At 31.5% G+C, this 17,764-nt stretch overlaps 2 protein-coding genes across 3 annotated transcripts in view; one reads left to right on the top strand and one right to left on the bottom strand.

The window, feature by feature from the left end:
• LOC143076663 (ubiquitin carboxyl-terminal hydrolase 32-like) overlaps nucleotides 1-17,764 on the bottom strand; it is a 56,989-nt gene that overhangs the window by 18,993 nt on the left and 20,232 nt on the right. Inside the window, exons 12-25 of one of the 2 annotated variants that reach the window (XM_076252502.1) lie at nucleotides 17,292-17,397; nucleotides 15,727-16,134; nucleotides 15,286-15,426; nucleotides 14,628-14,778; nucleotides 13,303-13,472; nucleotides 12,797-12,875; nucleotides 12,251-12,331; nucleotides 11,456-11,594; nucleotides 10,817-10,922; nucleotides 9,858-9,961; nucleotides 8,886-8,955; nucleotides 7,761-7,935; nucleotides 6,945-7,096; nucleotides 5,511-5,564 (exon numbers count right to left, since the gene is read on the bottom strand). In XM_076252502.1, the coding sequence (XP_076108617.1) occupies nucleotides 5,511-5,564; nucleotides 6,945-7,096; nucleotides 7,761-7,935; nucleotides 8,886-8,955; nucleotides 9,858-9,961; nucleotides 10,817-10,922; nucleotides 11,456-11,594; nucleotides 12,251-12,331; nucleotides 12,797-12,875; nucleotides 13,303-13,472; nucleotides 14,628-14,778; nucleotides 15,286-15,426; nucleotides 15,727-16,134; nucleotides 17,292-17,397 (1,936 nt within the window). The remainder of the gene's footprint in view (nucleotides 1-5,510; nucleotides 5,565-6,944; nucleotides 7,097-7,760; nucleotides 7,936-8,885; nucleotides 8,956-9,857; nucleotides 9,962-10,816; nucleotides 10,923-11,455; nucleotides 11,595-12,250; nucleotides 12,332-12,796; nucleotides 12,876-13,302; nucleotides 13,473-14,627; nucleotides 14,779-15,285; nucleotides 15,427-15,726; nucleotides 16,135-17,291; nucleotides 17,398-17,764) is intronic. The other variant, XM_076252503.1, reaches the window with a different exon arrangement.
• Nucleotides 1,128-3,657, top strand: LOC143076664 (uncharacterized). Its single transcript, XM_076252504.1, has 2 exons — nucleotides 1,128-1,212; nucleotides 1,916-3,657. Exon 2 carries the CDS (start codon nucleotides 2,178-2,180, stop codon nucleotides 3,540-3,542), a length of 1,365 nt encoding a protein of 454 aa, XP_076108619.1. The 5' UTR covers nucleotides 1,128-1,212; nucleotides 1,916-2,177; the 3' UTR covers nucleotides 3,543-3,657.

Raw genomic sequence — 17,764 nt, 5'->3', positions numbered from 1 at the left:
GAAGAGGCTTGTTTAAAACACACAGGTATGTACCATTACACAATGTATACACTTACCATGCTTACAGATGGTTATTGATAAAAATCTAATAAGTAAACAATTAACAACAACAACAACATACATATACATATTGACATCAGACAGAGAAAAAGAAATGGCAGGCAGTAATGACTGACAGAAAATTACAAGAAAATCACTTAAAATTCAGGATACAGGTAACCAAGATATTCATTTCAAAATCCCCCCCTTTTTTTTATTCAAGAAAATCAAATGGTCATCCCCATTGCAGAAAGATCCCTGCACCTGAATTCAGTCATGGTGTGATAAAAATATATAAGTTTACTGAGTATTATTATTTGTGACATACTTATTTTCAAGGTACCCCAACAAAGAAAATTAGTCCTAGACAAGATACATATTTCAAACTTTTAAAAGGCAACAAATTCAAATCCTTACAATTTTTTTCTTTTTTTTCACACAAATCTATAAAGTGATATTCAGGAACTACATAACTTCCACAGTATTTTTAAAACTGAATTTTCATCATTTGTTAGAAAAGTATCTAAACATGCTAAATGTTCTGTTAGAAAATATATTTTCTTTCATATTTCTACTGAATGTCAAAATGTTCATATATTCTATTGAATGTACTAGACCTTCATAAGATATAATTACTTAATTCAAACTAAAATAATTCCACTAACTCTAAATGTTATCAGAGTCTTAATATTGCCTGCAACATTCGAAATGAAAGGCCACAGACTTGGAAAAATCACATTAGCTGATCATGAACAGCTTTCCAGGGGCCTTTTCTGTAACATATTGTTATATTTACCAAGGTGTCATTCCTAATACACAATTGTGGAAACTTTATTTATTCTTGTACAAATACGTCAGATTTAAGAACAGCAAGAAGACAACATAGATTTAAGCGCCATTAAATAGACTTATTCTTCATCATGATATCAGTATTAAAGACTTAATGGCATGTTTAGTGAAAGTCAGCTGTCAGAAGCTGTAGATTACAGTTGTTATTGGGTAATCCACAGTTCCACAATACCATATGGTTTCTGAAGTGTTTATAATATCTATGTAAATATCAGGAGCGATATGTCATATAAAAACAAATTGTAGAGTCTGTTACCATTTTCATGATTTTGTTGGTTCTACATGAGGAAAAAATGGATAACTGTGAAATTATAAGATTTTCAGGTAAATATGTTTAGAATTAAGTGTTGAAATTGCAATATTTTTCTTTATTTTATGTTCATTTACAATAACTTGTAATATTAATGAATTGATTTTTTTTTAAATTTAATTTTCAAATCAAAACATTTTGATAATAAACTGGACACCTATTTTTCAAATAAAATATACCATTCATTGAATAAAATTTCAAGACATTAAATCTGACATTCAGTTGTAATACATTGGTGTTTTCTATACACCGTCTAAAAACAAAACACAAGGCTATAATGCAGTGAATTTAAAAATGATATATATATTTTTATGAACCTACTTTCATTTATGATGGCATATTGAAATTGACAAAATAAAGTTTGGTTTCCTTTATATATCACTTTAAATAATTCTTGTTTAATTTAGATCTAAATATATCTGTAATATTGACCATACATTGTAACTATTTTTAATTTTTTTTTTATTAATATTACCTTTTATTTTTGTTTTTGGTGATCCCCTCATGTATACTTAACTAAATACAGAATTAAAAATGTTCAGTTCACTTAGTAAGAAGCTTTTCCTAGCAATATGATGATGGAACCTGCTTGGGATATACAGCCCTTGCACTGTTAGTAAAGCTGTCCTTGCAATAAAGCAACTTTAAGTGATTTAATTTGAAATTTTTCATAAACTTGACAAGTAATTAAAATAGTATTTATTTTTTCTTACACAGATACTGAAAAACACATTCTCCAATTCAAGCTATCTAGGAGAATTGTGAAAGACAGTTATACAGAAAGAAATTAAGTAGAAATAGTTCCATTAATTAAGGACCATCTTTAGAAATGACAACAAAGAGTTAAATTTTTAGTGGAAAAGAACCAAGTATGAAGTTTGTGTCAAAACAATTTGCTTTCTTCAGTTTGTGAAACTGGACGTCAAATTTGAATCGTACACCAATTCATCATCAACTTCATCTATATAACAGCTACACCATGAATGGGACAAATATGACTTTCCCAATGAACTGGACGAGTCCTAAACCAAATCAAACCCACCATCACCACCATTCATATCATTACTTTGGGATGGACGAGAACTCTTGTGAGACATTGGACTGCATCATGGTCAAGAGATATCGCCATGACAACTACAATGAACTGTTCAATATGTCACTGATGCTTGGCTTTATCAGTTTTATCGGAGCAATCGGCAATATAATCGTAATAATGGTTTTTATCAGGAACCGAATCAAGAAAAGTTCTACGTATTTCATGTTGACCCTTGCCATTATAGATTTCATGGTCTGTACGATAGTCATACCTGGCATTGTCGCCAGAGAATGGATGATGAAATACTATTACGATGGTTTGTGTAAAGTCATTGAGTTTATGCGATCTCTTATGATTCCAGTGTCAGCGCTGATCCTGATTGCGATAGCATTCGATAGATTCTTTCTGATTTGCATGAGTACTAAGGAAATCATGACCCCCTTTGTGACAAAAATGGTCATATTAGTGATTATGCTACTCGGAATGGGTTTAGGGGTACCACCTTTACTTTTCATAAGTGTTTACGTCCCTGAAGATGATGGTACCTATTATAACTGGGAGTACTGTGTGAAAACAGAACAATTTATTGGTATAAACGGTCAGTATCATTACTGGTATTTTGTCACAACTTTATTTGGAACCATGATTGTTATTATTTTTATTCTGTATCTTCTCATTTTAAAGAAGGTCATTCAGCGCTCTAGAATGTGGATAAACCGAAGACCAAAAATTTTCCCTGAAAGGCGAAACACTGCAGGAACACTGCATGGGAAAATACATATTGAATCGACCATGAGTAACCATAGAACATCAGTAACAAAGATATTACATATTTCAACTATCTCATCAATATCAGAGCAATCTGAAAATCAACCATCAACTTCAGGAATCAACAGCAATCAACCACCAACCTCTGGAATCAACAACAATCAACCAACAACCTCAGGAGCCAACAGCAAAAATATTCAACCACTACCTTCAGAAACTAGTACCAAAACTCTCACAACCCGTAACTCCAAACAGCAAATGGACGTTAAATCTAGCAGTCCTAATATCAAAACTTTGTCAGACATACGTAAAAGATCCGTCCATGTTAAAACCACACAAGTTCTTTTCATCGTAACTCTTGTTTACATATTCTCGTTCCTGCCAACTTTTCTGGAGACCAATGAAGTCCTTGAAAGCAACAAATACCTGACCTACATCTATTTTGTAAACAACGCTGCTAATCCTATCATCTATTCATTCATGAATGCCAGGTTCCGTGAAGAGGCTAGAAGACTGTATTGCAAATGTATGAAAACTTAAACTTTGTATTGAAATGTGTACATACTGTATAACATGTATAAGTAATCTGTTAAAAGTGAATCTTACTATCATTTCATAATGTAGGCTATTTCAATAAAACTTTCAACCCCTCATATTATACTTGTTATAGAGTATTTTCATTCGCCAAAACAATTTGGACATGGATAGTTTACAGTTTATTTTTTTCTTTATGAAGATATTCTTAACCACATAAAATTAAGATGTGGTATGATAGCCAATGAAACTGACACTATCCACAAGAGTCAAAATGAAATAGAAGTTAACAACTAGAGGTCACCGTACAGCCTTCAACAAATCATACCTGTCAACTTTGAAAATCTTCATGAAGGTTTTAGTGTGCGACAACAATTTCCAAGGTTACAATTTTTTGCTGCATTTTTGGGAATGCTGTTTTGTGGTCTATATAAAGTGTCATATTTGTATGATGAGCTTACAAGCCTTTTTCTTCTGTTTATTCCCATGAGTCTAGTTATTATATAGTAAATGAACATGTAGCTAGATTACCAGGATTTATTTTCTTGTGTAAGAATAATAAATGATTGTCATGATTGTTGACTTTTCCAATTCAAAATTATGCACAAAAAAAGACATTGGTCCTTGTGAAAAATAAAGAATCGTCAATTGTAATTTAAATGATTTGGTAATTTGATTTAATACAAAAATGACAACTGTTGTGTATGATATGTTACAGCATTGAGTGTAATGTCAAAATTAGTGAATAAACTACTATTTATTATCTATATGGTTAAGTACTGCATTATAGAATTTTGCCAATCAGCCATGCTTTTATTCTTAAGCTATGTAAGAACCTCCTTGCAGATGAAAACTCACCTCTTTTATTAAAACTTTTACAATTCTGACTAATACACAGAGGCATACAATGCATGTCCCAATAATCATGAGAGAAAAAGTAATGGAAATGGTTTTGAGATTCTTATAACGACATGGACAATCATAATACTGTGGATTCAGTTATTGTCTTGGATACCAATTTTCATGGATTGAGGAAAACTTGCATATTCGTGGATTTAATTTTGTTGGTTTTGGCAAATTCTTCATACATTCCTTTAGAAAATTGGTAATTCGTTGAAAATTTAAATTCATAGTTCCTCTGTACTCACAAAATCCATGAAAATTAGTATCCAAGGAATGTTAATGCATCCACAGTATATCTTCATATGTTTACACTACAGAATCGAAACACCCAATTTATTTATTTAGGAGAAAAAAAAACTGGCAACCAAAAATTTTTTAAGTCTACCCTTCCACACACACACTCAACACATATACTTATAATTAAGTACATTTTGAATTTTACGATGTCAGTCACTGATGCTAAGCTTTATCTATCACTAACAGGACTGACCATCTAAACAAGAAAACAACAGACAATATGCTATGAATCTAATATCAATACAAAACTAGAATGGGATTTGACACCAATATTTCTATTTGCTTTGTGTCAAATGTCAGATGCTTTACAAACAAACATGAAAGTCACGTTTTGGAAAATCGTGATTTGATTTGGAAATGACCTAATTGTAACATACATCTATTCCAATGGGTCATCAGATAATAAAATCTTAAATTTGCAAGAGTGGAATACCAACAAATCTACATTTCCATTTTAAAGCCTTTTATTGATTCTTTTTTTTCAATTATTCAATGTGTAAATTGATTAAAAAGAGGCATGATAAAATAGGGTATGAATAAATTCACAGCCCTTAGGAAATATGTGAAATTATACAAACAATAGTGTAACAACCATGACATTCAATTAAGTATAAAATTAATTGATTGGTTAATTGTGCTTAGCACCACTGTTAAAACATTTGGCTAGGTATTATCACATGATTATGGCAGTCAGGTTTTACTGGTGGAGGAAGTTGGAATGCCAGGAGAAAACCACCAACCTCAGGCTGAGGCAAGAAGTGGCCCTTATCATACCTTGTCCTTTATCATCTTTATCATGTTACTTAATGATCCAGTTTCAGGCTGCATCTACTCAATCAAGAAAATATTTCAGTGAATGATGTGTATAATTTATTTGAGTCTTTAAGTGTTGGACACATACATTGGTATGTTACTTTAAAATTAAAGACAAGAACCATTTTAAACCAATGCTGTGGATTCCTTTATTTTCCTGGGCAACATTTGTTTTGATGGAACAAAAACTGTATTTTTGTGGTTATATGATTTTGGTTTTGCCATAGTTAGTATATAACCCTATAGATCATTTGTACTTTTGTAGAAAATTTAAATTAGTGATTATACTAACAAAATGCATTGAAATTTGATATTTCACATCAGTGTAACCCAAAGTCTGCCTGACTGACAAAATGTCGGACAAAACTTCCTTTCAGACAGACAGAAATATTTAGATTTTTTATAGAAGTAAAGGTCAAATTTCTTTTTCCAATCAAACAAACTCAAAAACAGTTTTACACAAAGTGCCCCATATAAATTCACATCTCTTCCATAAATATTTCTAATAAAATTCACTTACAGAATACCTAGTTTCATGTACACTTATCCCAAACATGGCCTAAATTGCCTATCCACTCCATGTAACCTGATTTAAATTATATTGCTTTATTTTTGTTGGTACAAATCATTTGGATTTTGAGGATAAATGATATTTATTTTTTTATATTTAATTTTGTACTTTTTCAACATTGAAATTCCTGGTTCACCTTTACCCACCAAATCCTCAAACATTATAATGAATGCACAATATATGTGTAATATATTAATCTATATCAATATTAGGGTAGTAAGGCAGAGTTTATGTGTTGATGACACCAACACCACACCAAGTTTATGTGAACATAGCCAGAACTACAAATGATGATAACATATCTTCAAAAGTATTAAACAAGAGTGGACACACTGAAATGTCTTGCTTACTTTACTGATTATTAATGATTTTATTTTGAAATTTTGAAATAATGGTTTTACTACAAGTATCTAATAAACTCAACATTATCAACAAGTATAACTGTGAGTTATAGCTCACGTAATGATATCCCCACTTCAAGTATTCAGCAAACAGAAAATTGAAGAAGCATGAATCTGAAAACATATAACATATTAAAACATGCTAACATGATAACAAATTTCAGGAAGCTGCTAATTAAATAGGAAGTTGATAAGCAATGAATCTAAAACTGTGTCTAAAAGTGACCATGAAAATGATCCCCGCCAGACAGACAAGTGTAGTTCAAATAATCACTTGCACCAAATATAGTTGAACTTTTGTTCATACTATCTAAAAACCACACTTAACCAGGAAAATCTTCACTCTGACCAATGAAACATGAAAATGAGGTCAAGGTCAGATAATCTCTACCAAAGAGACATGTATGATAAGGTTTGACTTACTTTGACTATGGGGCCATTGACTTCCACAAATAAAATCTGGTTACTAGGGATGCTTGTTAGGTTTTCTAATTCCTTCTTCAGTGCTCTGTACTTCTCGTCCATGTTGAGACGTAATCCATACTTCACTGGTACAGAACCATCTAATCTTATCACTGGAAACAAAAACAAAAACTTCCTGAAAATCATGTCATCCTGTTGAAGGATTGCTTTATGTGTTTTACTCTTAGCAATAAGACACATGGTCTAGATAAATAAAGGGGGAGGGGGTTCTGGTTTAATTTTTGCAGGTGAAATCAATTAAACTTCAATTTAGCAAATGTTTTGACTTCTATGTTCAATAAGTTTTATTTTATTTCTGATTTTATCTTTCCCGTTTTTATTCCATTTTTTACAAGCCTTTAACCAGATGTCTCTTCTCATTAGCTTTGTAATATGGATTTGACAATTATAAAGTTGAAGTTGAAATAAGAAGACCAACAGTTACACCTACTTTTTACAGTTTAGATAAGATAACTCACTGCAACAAAATAAGGAATATATTTTTTTTTACATGCATTGTATTATTGAGTTGAACACCACACATCTTTTAATTCATTTTTATTTATTGCTTTAGTTAAAAGAATTTTTCCAGCATTGATTTTGAATACAATGAAGAGTTTCCAAATTTCAGAAAGCTCTGAGTTGTAGTTCCAATAAATATTTCATTGGACAGATACATGGACAAACAAACAGCTAAACTAATTACCCCCACAACCCTTTTTTATTTCCTTTCTTTCTTTTCAGAGCAGGGGTTTTACTAATAAAATCTATACATACCAGTTAATTCAAGGTGTATACAACTATCCATTGGTAATGGTAAGGATAAATAATTAAAGGGGTCAAATCGTACACTAGTATGACCACATTCTTGGCACTTGACCTGTGACTTCAGCTGACCATGGAACAAATCAACAATAATTGACTGGTTTCTTAGGAGATGATTTTCCCATGCCTGGAATTTAAAAGTACTATATGTATATATGTTGATCAGATATAGATAGATGTAAGAAGATTAGCATATAGTGGCAAGTTTTTTTTATGTATATTTGCAAATGAGTACAAATTTACAAAAAAAACAATTTACTGAAAATGAGTTTGCCTGAGAGCATGGAGAGAAGGATTTGACATTTTTTTTTAATTAATCTTTTAATTACAGACTCATTGACAGCACATATAGTCTGATATTTCCCTCTAAAGTATAAGAATGTTATTGACAACCTCTCATCTTAAAAAACATTTAACATACCATAAAGGGGAGAGGAATGTTTTAAACCTTTTTAGTGAACTAATTTTTATAGCGATTATTTCTGGGTTTTTTCAAAAGAGCCATTTAAGGGAAGATAACTCTTTTACAAAAAAAAATTACACTGGACTGATAGCAAATTTTTAAATTTTTACTTGTAGCAAAAAAATAAGTTCGGTGACACCCTTTTTTCTTTTTATTTTCTTGAAACATATTACAAAACCTATCTTTTCACAATTTATTTCAAAATTATATCTCATAGATTTTTTTTATGCACACAAATGTGTTTTTCCATGAACAATCTAACCAAATTTAGGCAATTTTCAATGACTCATAGCTTGAAAAATAGCAAATTGACCCGTATCATTTTTTTATTTTTGAAAATAGCATAGTAAAATCTTCATTTTGGCTAAGTATAAGAAAATTCTGTCTCAAAAAATATATACTTATGATCTACCTAAAATGAACAAGTTTGTTCAACAGATGCACAGTAAAGATATTATAGTTACACAGTCATTGCTGAAAGCAGTTATCTCATGGCTCATGATGAAAAAAATCTAGATGCAGAGTGAAAATGTTTTAAAAAAAATTGACATCAGGTTGATTGCAACTTAACTTTTGATGATAAAAAGGTATAAATAATCTAAAATGTCTCCTACCTCTTCAGCAACCACATCATCAGGTCGACCATCACTATCCTTTAGCTCTACATACGGTTTGTCATGGACTCTGAAAATACACAATTATAAACCAGTCATATTTTTCTTTAAAGTTTCCCAACAGTTTTGCTCATGACTTACCATTTGCATTTTCAAGTTAACGAGTGCAAAATTTAATGGTTTACCAGGTTTAGTGATTTGATCAATAACTTCAATCTGTTATGCAACAGAAAAAATAGGCAAGACAGACAAGACAGACCAATAAGCATAATGCACTCCTACTATTGCAAGTGGGACTAAAAATATTCAAAAGTGGCATGTTGTTCCCAGATTTTCATCATAGAAAAAAATAAATCACAAATATACTTAAACACCAAAGAAAATTCAAAATGGAGAGCCCATAATCAAAGAAATGGATAACAACTGTCATATTCTTGACTTGGTACAGGCATTTTCTTATGTAGATATTTATTATTACAGAGGCTCTATGTACATAATTATTATAGACCTTACATATAACTTTTACTGTCTCTTATTTTATGGTTCTGTGAATGAAGTGTATGGGATTTGATTAATCAAAAGTCCAATTTAACCTTTTAAGTATGAAGTTGAATTATCCAAAATGACATTTTATCTGTCACTGAATAATTTTCTGATGCCTGTACTTTTAGATTATGACATCAAATGTTTTAAATATGATGAAATATTTTGCAGGAACTTGTGCAGTTGTAAGTATGTATGAACAGTTTATAATTGTGTAGGTTCATTAATAAAATATATTGCAATATCTGTTTACATCAGACTGTCAATCAAAAACATTGAAAGGAGAGCAAAAATTATTCTACGGACACTTAATTAGGGCAGTAAATATTCTAGGGTCACTTAATTAAAGCAATAAATATTCCAATGACACTTTATTAAAGCAATAACAATTCTAAGCTCTAAATTCTAAAAAATTAAATATTTTATTACCTATTCAGATCTTCGTGAAGGCCATCTAAAAGAAAACTAAGTAATTCTTGGGAGTCATGCTGCTGAAATCCATTAAATCTAGGAGCATACTTTCCTATAGTCCACTGAAAAGAGATAACATAAAAATTCCAATTTGCACATGTTGCAAACTCTCAATAATAAATGTTAGCAATAATTTCTAAATTCACAGGATGAAAGTAATATAAATATTGATGCTGCTTTGTACAACCTGACAAAATTTTACCTGCAGTGCTAGTTCACAAGGTAACAACAGTTCGCAGGAAGACTCGTCACCTTCATTAACACATTATGACTCCCTGCCAACCAGTCTTGGCTCTTACTCCTTAATGCTTAGGGGAGAAGTAGAAAATAACAATTTTAAGTCTTTGGTTTGACTAAATTGGGTTACAACCCACAACAACTTGCACTTAAAGGCAAACACACTTCCACGAGACAACAGAGGAGGTGGTTTCCATTGCCACGAGACAACAGAGGAGGTGGTTTCCATTGCCACGAGACAACAGAGGAGGTGGTTTCCATATAAACACACTTCCACGAGACAACAGAGGAGGTGGTTTCCACACAAACACACTTCCACGAGACAACAGAGGAGGTGGTTTCCACACAAACACACTTCCACGAGACAACAGGGGAGGTGGTTTCCATACAAGGACACACTTCCACGAGACAACAGAGGAGGTGGTTACCATACAAGGACACACTTCCACCAGACAACAGAGGAGGTGGTTTCCATACAAGGACACACTTCCACGAGACAACAGAGGAGGTGGTTTCCACACAAACACACTTCCACGAGACAACAGAGGAGGTGGTTTCCACACAAACACACTTCCACGAGACAACAGAGGAGGTGGTTTCCATACAAGGACACACTTCCACGAGACAACAGAGGAGGTGGTTTCCATACAAGGACACAAACCAAGATCTGTAGTACTTACCCTTAATCTAAGAGGGGCTAAAGTTCTTGATGTTCCACTCCATAAATCTTTGACTAGTTCTCCATATCTCTGAGCAATATGGCCTCTCATGCCTAAAGGATTGGATCTTAAAACAAAAGGTTATATATTCATATTATTAAAATTAGTACAAATAGCATATTCCTATTTCCCTTTTATAATATCAATTTTTAAAATGAACAGAATTATTTTTCATCTTCCACTTTAAGAAATAATCATTCTAAAGTTTTTTAGAAAAATTAAATTCACATACTAATATTCTTTCAATAAATATATTAATCAATTAACTTCTACTCAATTTCATCTTACTCACATTCAGGTTTTTTTTTTTCTTCTTTTGTTTTTTTTGGAATACTGCATAAGTATTATGGTCTTTGGGATTGTAGACTTTACATTGATTACCAATTATTGCAAGTATATGTTAATCTGATTAAATAACTGTATGTCCTGTCAGAGTGAAAAGGTTTATTTTTAACAGCTTTCACAAGTTGCCAATCCAGGGTCTACTGGAAAAGCGCGGGAAATGTTCCAAATGGTAAAAAGCATACTTTATCTGCACCCATCCCCCTGAATCAACCACTGCAGTTTCAAAAAGTTTCTCTGCATTTTGTATATACTGACCTATTTAATTCAAATCTATACAGTCCTCCAATGAAATATTGAGTAAGTGGCCATGTGTTAGACACACACTGTACTGCAGCGTTCATAAAACATGTATTACCAAGATTGTTTAATCCTGTAGCACCTTTGTGTGTTTGACCTGAATTATAATTATCATAATAATAAATTGATTGATTGTTGGTTGCTTAAATTCGAGTCTCAAATATCTAATGCATGTTCCAGAAAATCATAATAATCGTTGTTATAAATTTAATGAAAACCATATCATATATTACTTATTTGGTACATTTTTGTTGGAGATTATAAAAAAAACCAATTTATATATTGTATTGCATTTAAAACTTTGGTCTGACTTATTTTTCAAAGGTATCAACACAAAATTTTCCATTCATTTTATGTTTTTCTGACTAACTTTAACCTACAAATTCTTTTTTGATATATACTTATTCTTCCAAACATTTTATTGGAAGCAATACCTATGCAGAGTAGGGACTGATTAAAGTTCAACAATTTATAAGAATCAGACAGTGTTAAAGAGCAAACATAACAGCATTTTCAATCTCATTTCCACATAAAAAAAAATCAGCTGTGTTGAGAAATACCAATATAAAAATGTTTAAAATTAGAATTAAAAACTTGTGATTAATATTGTATTGCTTTTTCTAAATAACAGATATAGCTTTCTCTCTTTCTAGATATAAGAAAATGGAGTATGAGTGCCAATGAGACAACTATCCATCCAAGTTACAATTTATAAAAGTAAACCATTACTGCCCATCTATTGTTTATACCTACCTGAACCTGCCTCCTTCCTGAGAGTTTTATTTTTAGCCAACTGAGACATTTCTTCTGGCCATGTCAAATCCTTATTCCGTACTGTAAAAATAAAGTGTAATAAATCGTTCCATTGTTCCATTCATACAAAATGATGGTTTAGTTACATTAATAAATTAAATAAAAGTCTTGTGGTTTCCCTAGCTAGACAATAAGTTGTTGAATGGAGTTTAACTTCAGCTTCAAAACATTTGAAAACTTCAGTGTTAGTTATATATTATGTAGAACAAACTTGTGGGGGAAAGACAATATTCTTCAACAATAAATTGTCAGGTTAAAATAGATTAAGAAAAATAGTCACTTTCTTTTTAAATTATCACATTGAAAAAAAATCAATAACAATTCTTTATAAATTATATGCATCTGAATAGCGTTTCTTGATTTACCTTAATCAGTAAAGTTCAAAGTTGTCCTTCTCAATAAAGAAATTCTTTGGATTAAAAAAGATGTTGAATTCAAGTTTATATATCCTCATTTGATAAAATAATATGAATAAATTGAACTTACTTTCAATAAGCATTTGTTGATTTTCTTCAACACTGCAATCTTCTAAAGTCTGATTTTCATCCTCTAGTAATGTCATACACTGTTAAAAAATATAATTATAAATATTTGTATAGTAGCGAATTTCGTCCTATTGCCATTTTGATATATATATCGAGGGAGGAATGAATTCCTGAAGTTCTCGCATGTACTCTTATCTCAGGCTTTAATAGGGTCATCAAAATTTAGAAGTATTGCCAATCATGAAACAAGAAGTAACACTCTGATAGATCTTAAATAAAAAATAACCTGGAAATTTCACAATTATGAAAGTTTAAGAAAAATATTATCATTCATGATTTCGTTACATATTGCTCAGACTTTCAGAACAGGAGCTGTAAATGAGTAATGAAAATTATTTATGGACAAGTCATTGAAGTTTACAGCCAACTCCATCAATGAGAATATTGCATGTTAAATCTTGAATGTTATTTGAAGCAATGAACACTTTTAAAATCTGTTGTACTTACATCTTCTTTAGAACCTATTTTCCATAGTCTGGTGTCTTCTCTGGAAAATCTGAGCTTAGTACAAAGGAATTCATAGATCTGTTGTACTGTGTGTTGCCGACTGAATGTGGCTGTGTACGCAACATAACGTCTTGGTGTCTGTGTATTGCTAGCAACCATGTTTGACATTGCTGTAAAAAAAAAACATTGAAAAGGTTAATTCTTTTTTTTTTAAGTACGAAAAAACATGCGGAAAACTGAATATTTTAGTGAGTTCTCGAAGTCAGCACAAAATTAAATATTAAAAACTGTTTTGCTGGACTGACGGATGGAAAGACAGACAGAGTGTAAATCTTAAGTCCCCTTCAACTTCATTAGTAGGGGGACTAAAAAAATACCCTTGTACCACAATAACTGCATTAAATGCAAAGGGAATTTTCAGTAACTACCATATTAGACATTATTGAAAATAAGCTTGATTTTCAACTCAATGACACTAAAATCAAATACTGGAATCAGAACATCTGTTTTTTTTTTTCTATCGTGGGATATTTCAGAGTAAGTGTGACCATATGACCTTCAACTTTTAAAACATTCTCAAAATAAAGATTTTTTTCCTTATGGGCATAATTCAATAAAGGTCCAGCATTATACAACAAAAATCCCATTTTAAGACTAGGTTTCTAAATGAAAAAAAATCATTTAACATCAAATTATGCATAACAAGCTGTAATGAATATAAAAAGCAGTTCTATTCAATCAAATTTCAAGTGTTAATTTTTTTTTCTTGCAGCCTGTAAATTCTTTCAATTATTTTAAAAGCATGTAAATCTAAGGGCAAGGCATTTGAAACAGACAAGTGACAACCGCTCTAGGTAAAACAAGGGTTTTTAAGTGACCAGTTGTAGCACAATTAGCTGACAACTATTTTAGTTCGGGTATGCTGTGAATGTGCTATTAGATATATATATATTTGATGTGAAATGTAGTTTGCGAATTTAATTTTTTTTATTATATATATACATGTATATGGAATACTTTGTGCTCATTATAAATGTGAAAACTTGATTTCCAAAAAAAATATGAAAAGTTTATCTAATGTGTGTTTTGAATTTGTAAGTCTGATCATAAAAATAAAGAGCAATAGATTAACAAGTTATCTTGACTCTAACATTTTCTAGACGGGTGTAATTTATCTAACAAAGAGATGGTAAAACATTAACTGTGTTAAGCCTTCCAAAATGCTGAAATAAGACACTTAATTAAGCTTAAAGCATCCATATGAAGCAAAAACAAGCAGACTAAATATCTTAACCTAGCATTGTTTAAGAAGTTAAATATCTTACACAGAGCCATTCCACCAATACCTGACATCATTCCTGTAAAAGTTGTCATGGGAACTGGTCTATTGGTTACAAACTGGTGCCTTAACAACTTGACAGTAATAGGATACAGTTCTAGTTCTGGTTGTCCATCGTTTGTAGATGAAGATATCACCTTAAATATATGAAGGCTTTCCATTGTTTCTCATTAAAAATATTCTAAACATCTTTTGTTGTCAGACAAATATATGAAAAAATATTATCATAGGTTATAAATGTCTTGATATCTCAAATATTTTTATCCTAAATTCCACAATAACTAGCGCAGTTTAATAAAAATAATGTAAGGGTAAACTTATTACTCTTTTCTAGTCTTAATAGATTTTTATTCTTCACTGTATTATAGAAACAAATTGCTTCAGGTTATGTCAAGGCTTTAAAAAGGTCCAGTTAAAGTAATTCAACTGTCATTCAAAACAAATTCTATTTTATTGCGATGATTTTGTCTCTGCATATGTCTGTTATTTTAATGGTTGACTTTAGAAGTTACAGATTAAACTGAATATTATCTAATGAGTAAACATATAAGTTATGTAAGAAATTGATGAACACAACCTTTCAGAAAGTGAAAATAATTGGTGTACTAATGCTTCATGTTTTTCATGAGTTTTCAATGACTTACAGTTCTTGGGAGTGCTGTGTTGGCCCCATACCAGGTAGACAGAGCTCTCCATATAGCCTCAGGAACTATCTCAAAATCTTTCCCTCTGACCAACATTATATCTCTCTTTAATCTACCACCTTCATTTGTTAATGAGATCACCTACAAATTATAAAATATAAAAAAATATCAAGAAGGCAAATACTTTGTTTACTTTCCAAGACATCTGTTTACTAAATGATAAATATGAGTGAAATAAGAGAATAAATCTGTTTGTCTTACCTGCAAAATTATAGATATAAATTATCATAATATTCTATATTAAACATTGAGTTTCGCTCAGTTGAGGGCAAATACATTCTTACATACTTTAGATTAACTAGAAACCAACATAGGACTATTGTCTACTGCAGCAGGTTTTAAAGGGGGAGAATTATTGTTATTGGACTACATTATACTTACTTTAGATTGACTAGATACCAACAAAGGACTATTGTCTACTGCAGCAGGTTTTAAAGGGAGAGAATTATTCATCTGAAGAGTTTTCTTCCTGAACTTAGGCGATGGGCTTGGACTGCGGTTCACTAAAGTCTGGTCTGGCGTATTAAGGCATGTTTTCAGAGGACTTGCACAGTTCTGTGTTTTGATTGCACTGTTTGAGTGGTTATGTGTTAGACTAGCTCCACTGTAGGACTGAGACATGTTGTAACTAGATGTCTTGGCGTTGACCATGATAACGCTGTCGTCCTCCCACGGTACGGCTTTCCCAGGATGTTTATTTTTAGTTATTCTATGTTGTGTTTCCTCATTGATAACTTTGTCATTTATAGATACTGCACCATTGATGTCTCCATTCATTTCTGTCACATTCTACAAAATAAAATCATTCTTTTATTCTTTGATTGATTGATTAACACTACAGTGTAATTTGCCTAATCCGACACACTGAAAGACCAGAAAAAAATGTCAGATTAAGCAGGGTGTAGGAATACTCAGGTTTTTTCTGCAAGGATAGTATAAAAAAAGAAGATGTGGTATGATTGCCAATGAGACAACTATCCACAAAAGACCAAAATGACACAGACATTAACAACTATAGGTCACCGTACGGCCTTCAACAATGAGCAAAGCCCATACCGCATAGTCAGCTATAAAAGGCCCCGATAAGACAATGTAAAACAATTCAAACGAGAAAACTAACGGCCTTATTTATGTAAAAAAATGAACGAAAAACAAATATGTAACACATAAACACACAGCATATTTTAGACCATGAAAATGTGTTGCTTAAAGCAGGATGTTGGAATACTCAGCTGTCAGATTACACAGGTTACACTGTACTTTTAGCACAGATGAACAGACATCCATATGCAGGCAAACAAATTGAAGACAGACAAACTGACAGAAAAGGTAATTACAACATAAAATCCTCTATGACAGCAAGGATATAACAAAGGTACATGTATTTGTTCTATCAAGTTTTGATTCTTTTTTCAACCTTAGAAAAATATTTACCAAACAGACCAAAAATTGCTGGACACCTTTGTTCTACTTTGGATTCATTATTATTCGTTGGATACCAATTTTTCTGGTTTTTATGGGTAGAGGTGAACCACAAATTAAAATATTCAAGGTTTTACAAATTTTCTATCAGATTGTATGCTGACTATGGAAAAAAATCAAAATCACTTAACCATGAAAAGGCAAGTTTTCAGCATTTCCCAAATTGGTATCCATGAAAATAAATGAATCCACAATATACAAGAAGACTCAAAGATACATGAGTTTTGAGTGTAACCATGTCTTTATACATGTAGCTGATAACATACCTTTGACCTAAAATCTATGCTTAACTTAGAATATATGAAAGAAAGCTTTAAACCTACATAACTCCACGACATTATCTGAGGGTCATGGAAACAGAAATTGATGAAATCATGAATAGTAAATATTTAACACAATGACATTCTCAGGTTATGATTCATTGAATATTGCTTCCTTAACACCCTTTCAGTGTATGATCTTACCTTAAAACTGACATATTCATTCCAACAGTTCCACCATTGCATAGAAATAAGATACCAAATCTGTCCTACTTGGAATGATTTCCTCGACTCTCTACTTAACCACTGGCTGTCAAATTAAATATAAATGTTACTTTTTGAGCTTTCACTTCGTAGAAAAATGTTGTACTTTCCAATAACTAGAGGCTCTAAAGAGCCTGTGTCGCTCACCTTGGTCTATGTGCATATTAAACAAAGGACACAAATGGATTCATGACAAAATTGTATTTTGGTGATGATGTGTTTGAAGTTCTTACTTTACTGAACATTCTTGCTTCTTACAATTATATCTATAATGAACTTTGCCCATTAGTAACAGAGAAAAATATTTGGTAAAAATTTACATAAATTTACCAAATTAATGAAAATTGTTAAAAATTGACTATAAAGGGCAATAACTCCTTAAGGGGTCAATTGACCATTTAGGTCATGTGGAC

This window comes from Mytilus galloprovincialis, chromosome 5 (genome assembly GCF_965363235.1).
Source record: "Mytilus galloprovincialis chromosome 5, xbMytGall1.hap1.1, whole genome shotgun sequence".
NCBI classification, from domain to species: domain Eukaryota; kingdom Metazoa; phylum Mollusca; class Bivalvia; order Mytilida; family Mytilidae; genus Mytilus; species Mytilus galloprovincialis.
Note: the sequence above shows the minus strand (reverse complement) of the source record. Positions and strands in the feature narration are given on the sequence as shown.

Excerpts from the sequence above, each read along its gene's own strand:
- LOC143076664 (XM_076252504.1), top strand. The coding sequence starts at position 2,178 with ATGAATGGGACAAATATGACTTTCCCAATGAACTGGACGAGTCCTAAA.